At 37.6% G+C, this 8,963-nt stretch overlaps 1 protein-coding gene across 1 annotated transcript; it reads right to left on the reverse strand.

Moving 5' to 3' along the window:
* On the reverse strand, positions 1-8,335 carry LOC110384130 (popeye domain-containing protein 3). The gene is made up of 8 exons (XM_021345238.3): positions 8,103-8,335; positions 7,975-8,033; positions 7,814-7,898; positions 7,416-7,597; positions 6,957-7,088; positions 5,418-5,525; positions 1,623-1,920; positions 1-1,111 (listed from the first exon to the last, which is right to left on the reverse strand). The coding sequence occupies exons 1-8, from the start codon at positions 8,224-8,226 to the stop codon at positions 894-896; spliced, it is 1,206 nt and encodes a 401-aa protein (XP_021200913.1). The 5' UTR covers positions 8,227-8,335; the 3' UTR covers positions 1-893.
* Between the last annotated feature and the right edge of the window lie 628 nt (positions 8,336-8,963).

The raw sequence follows: 8,963 nt of genomic DNA on the forward strand, positions 1-8,963 counted from the left end.
TTTTATTTTTAACATTTTAATACATGTCTTTGACATTACGAATACATTTAATAAATTAATTTATGTAGTGATTACATAATATAAACAACGACAATATATAATGGTTTACTGTCAAAATGTTGTTAATTCCCTCCACCTGCTTTTCTCCTTGCCAACTCTCAATCACAATCTCAGTCGATACAATAACTATAAACATTCATTCTAAATTTGCAATACAAATCCTTATACAAATACTTCAAAAGTAAATTGTTACTGAGGAAAGCCCGCGTATGTACTACAGACCTACTCTTTGAAAACGTGTAACACAACAAATAATAGTTTCGTCTATTTGTCTCGCAAACATGCGGGCACGGATAAATCTGCTGCACAATTTTTGTACACCCTAGTTTCTGCCTACGTCATGACCTGATTTAAATGCACATAAAACATACGTATTCTATGGTACCCAGTTATATATAACTCTATATAAGTGAAATCATTTTCAGAGTCACTTTAATAGTCATGCAAGTTTACTTCTCCAATAGTGGTACAAAGCACTGCCGCTGTTAGCTTTTGTGTATCTACTAAAAATTATCCAAGTTTGCACCCTTACTTTTATGTATTCCAGGGCTGCGACAATTCCTTCGAATTGTCTAGAAGCCCCTACGAACTATACCCCTGACTTATTCTTGGAAGACGCGGTCAGGGGGCCTCGTGCGTGTTTTGTTTCATCGTTCTTGGAAGACTCAGGGCCTCATGCGCTGCAGAGGCATGAGGCCTCTTCATCACACATAACATTGTAGGTGTTATTGTACCTGTCAAATGTTATGTTCCTGTCAAATGTTATGGTATGAAACGAGAAAAAATGACCTCACAGAAATATCAATAAAGCGGGTAATGTTTTTTTAATGTATTTAATGTCTAAGTTCGTCATCAGTCTCGACGGCCTCGCAGCTGTGGTACTTGGAAGACGTGTCAGGACAGCTGTCGGCCACAGACAGGTCGTCTGAGGACGCGGCCGGGGCCTCGTGTGCGGCTAAAGGCATCAGTTCTTCATCACCACCGTTGTATGTGTTGTTGCAGTTGCGTTTTACTGCAGTTGTGATAGGCTCAGGCTCGCGGCTCCAGCAATCTGTGAAATTAGAATTTGGTTGAATATTTTTCTTTTTGAAATCTGAATGTAGATGTAAACTTGTTTTTTTTTTAAAGACTTAAGTATATATGTATATAATATTACCATAAAAAAATACACAAAAATAAAGGGTTTTAAAAGTAAATGGAAAGTTCTGCACTGTTTCTCTCAAATCTTTCGTAAGCAACCCGACACCAGTTTGTTACCTTTTTAACTTAGCATGCATTAAGCAAACACAAGTATAAAGCTCTTCACGACTTGAAGGAGAGCTTGTGCACTGTGATAACGGACCGCGCTGAACTATCAAAGTAATGTTCTGTTGCAACTTTACGAGTCAGCTGTCATATAGAATTTATGCAATCGTAGGCTTCGTAGCGGCGTAGTCCCGTAGCAACGTAGCGCCGTAGCTTTCATTTCTTATGTATCGGGACTTTACGTGTTCAAATATTTTATACAAACTCAAGTTTACAGGTCGATTTGGATATAAAGAAGTCTGTAGTATTGTACTCACTGGGTCGTTTCTCAGGTGGTACAGGCTGAACCGTGGTCGGTGGTGGTAGTTTACTAGCCCCACGAAGCTTCCTCGGGCTTCGAGCAAGCGCGTGCGATATGCTCGGCAACCTGATATCTAGGTGGGAGCCTCTCTCAGTGACGATCTTATTGTTCATGGCATATAACTTGGTGGTGATGTCGCGTGCTATGAGCGTCGTCACCACGCACGCGAGGTACGGCTCCTTTACGAACAAATATTCGAGCGAACTCCGCTGCCAGTACACGTAGCGGCACGATGACGCGGCTACTATCGACACCTGAATGAGAATAGCTTTGTTAGGGAATAAAAGAATAATATTAGTGGTTATTATAATGGAACGATAAATAAAGTGCCTGCGGGTGTTAGCACAAGAAATAAAGAAACTTCACCCGCCATATTTTCGTTTATGTATGATAGGCACAGTATCAGTCGGTAGTTTATGGAAGGGGTGTACGGAGTTTTAAGTTTGAACATTTTGAGGGTCGTAAACTATTTTTGCTCCGTCGTAGTCGATGTTATGAAATCTTTGCTACGGCAGTCTACGCAACGCTCTCGTAGCCAAGTCGTAGCAAATAACGAATAGATTGAGTAATGTTCTTACTTTAAGCCGGTGCTTATATTTTTAGATATTGAATTATGATTTGCAAAATGCGATGAAAAAGAACTGAAAAACTGATTGCAGACCGTTCAAATAGCTATTAAAACACCTCGTTTCTTTGCTTACTTTGAGCACACAAAAGCTACAACATACAACAAAGTATATAATTGAAAAGATATCACGAAAGGGGCTCGTTATTTCACTACACGATTACGTAAAAATAGTGTCAGGCGTTATCGCGGTTGTGTAAAGAAAGAAAGCTATTACTGAAGTTGATGAGTGCCGGCCGCCACGTGTGGGCGGAGAGGCCATTTTAATAAAGTAGCAAACTAAATACGTGCCGTATTATCATGATGATATTACGACGCCCGATAGAATAAAATGGGGAAACCTCTTGATTTATTGAACGCTTCATTTAATAATATTCAGAACGTTTATGTTGGTTAACCTAGAATTGGCGACTGTGTAAGTCCTAGTAATAACAAAAATTGTACTCTTAGCTTTATCTACACAGAAGCTGTTGGTAAACCCTGTAATAAATAAATAAATAAATAAATAAACGTTTCACCTATTTCCTTCACGTCAAAAATATACACAAGTTTGCCAGTCGTATTTACAAGTTGAATTGAATACAGAGAACCGTTTTAGTGGTAGTTCAACAGACATGTAGCAGTGGAGTAAAATAAATAACGACGTAGTAAACTTTCTCTCTACCTACAATATACTATCCGGCCATTTATGTTCGTCGAATAGAAAATAAACCAACTGACGTCCGACTGAAATTTTCATGATCATCGTGTATATTTTATTCTTGATAAAAATAAGACTAGCAATTAGTTTAATCGAGCTTAACCTTGGCAAGCTTAGGCAGGCAATGCATACAGATACCTACTAGTAGCTGTATACTTACTAAAGTACCTACATCGTGTAAACATGCAAGTATATACCTACACTACATAATGCTTATGAACGTAAAATGTCTAGGTATAACCACATGGAAACGTTTCAGCACTGCCCTGTCAATCATGGCTCAATGTCCAGTTTATCCGGTCAGCATGCACGTTGAAAGCCTTTGTGCTGGCTTTGACACATTTCCGAAAGCACACATTTTGTACCAGCCATCGAACAGTATGTAATCTTCGTAATGCAAAGGGATTTATTGATTAAAATTTACATTTTCACTCCATAAGTCTGGTACATTAAAAGTGAATGCTCCGTGTGATTGATGGGTAAAGAAGCAATTTAGGTAAGTTCCGCACGTCTTTACGAGACTGTTTAGACTTCATCGATATTTAACCTAGTTTCTTGCATTTAAAGCCACTTCGGCTGTTATACAGCCATATCAGGCAACAATTAGGTCAACGGAGTAGGTAATGCCAGAGCGTGATCAACGAGTCTGAACGCCGAACATGAAACAACAACTGGTTTTGATCATCATTACCTACATGAAATGAAGCAGACTTTAAACTGAAACTAGGGCTAGATGCATCGGGCTCGACTGCACAATTATGACTAGGTATATATTCATAGTGATTTAAGTTTTAAGGTGCTTAACATTGACACATAAGTAGATTATGAAAAAAACAGCTTTGCTTAGCTAAGCTCGATTACGCATGAATGAAAATAAGTCCATCAATTTTATCCTCGCGTTCTCAAGCGACTGGACTCAGACTCAGAACCACGACTTAATCAAAAAACTTGATATCTATAGCAAGAATATAAAAATTGTTGAATATTTCAAGTAAATACCCACTAGAATCTTCTTAACCGATGGAAAAATATATGATATTAAGTACTTCGTATAATATTTACATGGAATGCAAAGCTACTACCACAGTAAAAATATAGTTTAGATATCACTGCAAAGCTAAAACCTCTCAAATCTGCAGCCGTCATACCCTTGAAGGGAAGCTTTTTACTTAATGACACCGTGGGGTTGAGTTAGTAACCGATCCTATAACTTCATTGTTGTAACTATGACTCAGCTTCGCCTAAGGCGTAAATGTATCACTTAGCGATACGACCCACAATGCATGATGTCGTACGTGACGCTCAACTTGCGTGATAAAACTTCTTATCTTTTGGAGGCGCACTGTATTTCGTAGTAAAGCCGTCGTATTATGCGTAATAAGGACAAGGATCTAAAAATATTGCCATCCTGAGATAAAAATACTCAAATACAGCTATCTACCGATAGCATTTCAGGATAGGTACTTTGCAGAATTGTATTTATTATTTTTGCTATCGATATATTTTTAGCAAGTCAGCATTCACGTAAATCCCTTTAAACTAATTCACAAAAACGTTATCGCAGCTGACACAGAGCCGAGTAATTGGCATGCATCGGCAGGCCAGCGAGGTGTTTCGGCTTGGACACGCGCACGAAATTTATGCGATTTAGTTTGCAGTTGTTTATGACCTGTCCCGGCAAGCTTGAAGCCTCTACTCTCTGCGGTAGCTGCTGGCTTGCTTTATTACCCGACCGCAATGCCCGGCTAATACTCATAAAACGAAGTTTATTGAGTAAACATGACATTTGTGCAGTATTTAATTAAACCTAACAAACCTCAGGAAACGCAAATCCTTAAATTACCTACTAAAAAAGACCGCTTAATTATGGTGGTCAAATTAAAATGGGGAAGTCACTCCCTTAAACCGACCTCAAGATCGATCAATAAATAGCCGGCCAAAAAAAGTACCTCAAAAGAGCAAGTTGGTATTAACCCGACCTTTACTCACAGCAAAACCTTTTGTAACATTTATTTAAATAGGTTAGTAGGTTCGGAGCATTCGGTACGGAGTAGAGTGTACAGTCAGGAACTCCACTCCCCTTGAATAATGAACTCATCAGTCCGCCACCCAAGCGTGTTAGTTAGCCCCATTGCCTTACTTAACAAGGTGACGCTTTACGCCAAAGCATTATTGCGTGAAATGAGATGCCTTTGGAACATCAAACTTAATGGTAATATTTGTGAATGTAGACACAAATTTTCCACACTTTCCGCACCTGCTAAAAGTGACATAATTTACAGCCCTTCTGTAGAATTCCGGCACCGTAATGGAAACTTACTGTGACACGTGTAACATCATTATAAGCATGGCACAATGGTATCTACCTACTAGAAACTATCGAAAATAAGCAACATGCAATTCAAATTAGTTATTTGAAACATTACCTTAAACTTTTCATCTATCGTAGCTCGACTGGACTCGAACTCGGGAGAATCCAAGAACTCACAAGGCAGAATTGGATGTAGGAACTGATGACCGCTCATAACATTGACCTAAAAACATTACATTTTCGCACACCAAATACAACTTAGGACTTAACTGTAAACCCCCATATACGCGTAGTAAGTATCTCTTGCTACAATCTACGTAGGCCTATATCGTACGATTTATCCCTACTCCTCGATCAAAGCGATTGAAGGGCGTCTACACGTTAGCTGATAAACCTAATGTTTTCTTTTGTCCGCCGAGTCGAAACCACTTTTGTGCGTTTATCAAGAACGATGACAAGTTACAAAAATATTCCAAGTTCCAACTTTTATATTCAAAGGGTAAATACGTAAACCATATCTTGGCAATTTCAATTGTTATAAGCACTTAGTAGTAGGTTAAATAATTCAAATGTTTTCGACAATAGCTTTCACAGTAAACAGCTCATTTGTAAGGACATTCGTGTGTATTAAGCGGGGTGCAAAGCCGCTAAGAGGGCGCTCGGTAGAAACTTGTAAAGTTAATGTAGCTGGCAACAACGAAATTAACTGCCCTTCTTGCTTTAATGGTGATTAACCACAGCCTAATATGGCGTCAGTTAAGTTAGTAACGAAACCTACCTAAAAGCTACGTTTACGAACATTTTATCGTGACCTCTCAATATAAAAGTAAATAGGAATGTGTGCAGCCATAATATTATTTGAAGCTATTGCATATAAAAGCACGTACGCATCGTTAGGTCAGGTACGCTACGATGCCTATTCATTGCAAATATTGGCACGTGCAAGCGTGCAACCCGATAACTTGATTTAAATCTTCTAACTTAACCCAAGCTTGTTCTAATACGAATAGGTACTTGGATAATGGATACGTTTTACTAAAGACCCAATTACAGAGGATCAGGTCGGTGACAGTTAAAGTATTTTGCTCTTGCGCGAAATACTTAACAAGCATTATGTATCTAATTTTATATTTTTTTGTGGATAGAATCCTTATGGAGACTTCAAATTAGTAAAACGTAAAGAATAGTGTTTATTTTATTCTTAGATCGAAGGAAGTATGTGTTCGAGTATTGTTCTGTATTAACCACATAATCTTCTTAGGAATAGAGTTAAGTAAAATATACCTAACAGGTTAAATACCTGTTATATTACGCGTAAAAAAACGTCAAATAAAGAACTTCATAATGGTAGGGATCAGCGTCGTTCTCATTGCCTCTTAATTAAAAACGTAGCCCTGTTTTTGGCGAGTATTTTAATAATGCAATCCTTCTCCTAAAATCATATCTATCGAAACTACGAGAATAGATGCATAAGAATAATATTAAAAATAACATAAGATATTCGTAGTTTTAGCGATGTTTTTCATAAGTAAGCCATAAAGCTAGAATTTAAAAACGAAATCCAAAGATCGAAATTATTGTGTAGGTATACTGAGATGACTAACAGGAATGAATCTAGGAATGATCTATCCTCTTATAGATATTTATGCCTTACCTTTCCAGATAGAAGTAGTCCAAGCCGGTCAGTCTTGGTGAGATTCTGCATGGCGTACGCTTCGCCTGCGTGTAGTGACATCACGTGTGCAAAGTCAGGAGATACCATGCGCTTGAACTGCAGTCTAGACACCTATGTAAGAAGTTACTAGGGCTACAAAATATGCGAATAAAATCTTAGTGGTTATAAAGAACCTACATGATGATATCAATTTTTAAGGAAATGAAGGGGTATATTAATATGTTTGTATATATATTTTTTTGCGTTTAGCGTTATAGGGACTCTGCACACTGTGCGGATCTAACAATCGGGTTGGACCTTGAAACAGTGTGCAAAAGCATCATAGAAATGAAATGGAATCTCCACTAAAATAGCCTTCAGTTTGGATAATGGCCCAGCTTTTCTGTTAATATTATAAAAATATAAGGGATTTGTGAAACAAATAATTAGATAATTTACCTTAAACGGCTCAAACAGCGTATGATAAACTTCTTCGAGCTCAGGATCGAATTTGACTGGTCTCATCTCATAGACCAAGTAGACCACTTGCGCGAGATTTAAGAATACGAAGCCAAAGTTCCAGGAGAAGGCGTCAGGTGAACAGATGACGTGCCAAGCCCATATTGAGTACAGCATGAAGGCTGGTGGGAAATAATAAGTACAAACATAGAGTAATCCCTATGTTATTTAGGTAGAACTAGTAGCAACAGTTATAATTGCTATAAGCTAGGAATTAAGTATTCCTATAGATTAGTATAGATAATATACTGGTTATGTTGAATAGGATATTGTTACCATTTGAAATAAGATATTGTTGGATCAGATATCCTCTACCAGAAAGATAGAAAATAACTCACCAAAAATTAAAATTGTGTGCATCCACAGTTGCCCCTTTTTGGTACTTGGGGCACAATACGACGCCACGAAGAGCATGTTGGACAACTAAAATATAAATACGTTTGAAAAAACTATTTATTTGAGTAATTAAGAACAAACTAATTTATTTTTACAGCCTCACCTGAAAGAGAGGATGTTGTGTGGTTCTCCAAAGTGGACACCACGGCCAATACCAGGGTCCTGTAGTTATAATGACACGTTATATATTTACAAACAAGCGCTAATAAATAATAATGTTTATTATTTTACCTGAAGGCATGGTGTAATTTACAGAACCGAAATCCTGAAATGTACCATTTTCACCGGGCCACGAAAAATTATATTCACCAATTTCTAAAAAATCACTCTTTTTTGCAAATACGCCGTGGGGCATTTTATCTTCAAAGCAAGCTTAGTGTGCTGAAAAATATTTTCTCGAACGTTTTCCCGTCGTATAGTGTACGTATTCGCGCCAAATCAATAACATCCGTTTTGCCACCAACTAACGCCATCTATAATTTCACATTGACATACACTTCAAAGACAATATGTCATAATGCCTTGCACAGACCATACTGCGATAGAAGACAGAATATAATGAGGGTTTTTGAAATTTTTTCTGCCACCGGGTGGCGCCACGTATGCGTCTGGTCCAAACAGCTGTCAAATAGTATGGAATTGTAGGTGCCGAACTTATTGTTTATTGAAATTCTCTTATATTGGAAGTGTTATTGATTTTATTATGGACTACGGTCAGAATAAGGTTTCCGAACTAAAAATTGAGCTAAGAGAGAAGGTGCAAAAGTCACTGCTACTAAGGAAAAGCTTGTTGAAAAATTTGTTAACACAATATGATTTAGTTTTTTTTATTTACTCAACCGCAATAGTAAAACAATAATGCAGTGCTTTAATTATAAAATAAAAAAAACACTAAAATCGTTCACTATTCATAGTAAAGATAAGCACTTTGACAGTTATTGGACCTGACGACTCGGTGCTGCCACCTCGTGGATTGCCATTTTAGAAAACCCTCATTTAATGCAAAAAGGTGTGTTTCAAAATCATTCTGAACTTTGCTGAATATCTTCTTAAATTCGTCTCTTTTTTTTATTAATCATACATTTGTAACTC

This window comes from Helicoverpa armigera, chromosome 4 (genome assembly GCF_030705265.1).
Source record: "Helicoverpa armigera isolate CAAS_96S chromosome 4, ASM3070526v1, whole genome shotgun sequence".
NCBI classification, from domain to species: Eukaryota; Metazoa; Arthropoda; class Insecta; order Lepidoptera; family Noctuidae; genus Helicoverpa; species Helicoverpa armigera.

What these genes read in the sequence shown, in the direction of transcription:
- LOC110384130 (XM_021345238.3), bottom strand. Translation starts at nt 8,226, where the DNA reads ATGCCCCACGGCGTATTTGCAAAAAAGAGTGATTTTTTAGAAATTGGT. An exon ending in GCACACAATTTTAATTTTTG is followed by an intron (nt 7,598 to 7,813) that starts GTGAGTTATTTT and finishes ATTTCCCACCAG; the next exon opens with CCTTCATGCTGTACTCAATA. An exon ending in ACCACCTGAGAAACGACCCA is followed by an intron (nt 1,112 to 1,622) that starts GTGAGTACAATA and finishes CTAATTTCACAG; the next exon opens with ATTGCTGGAGCCGCGAGCCT.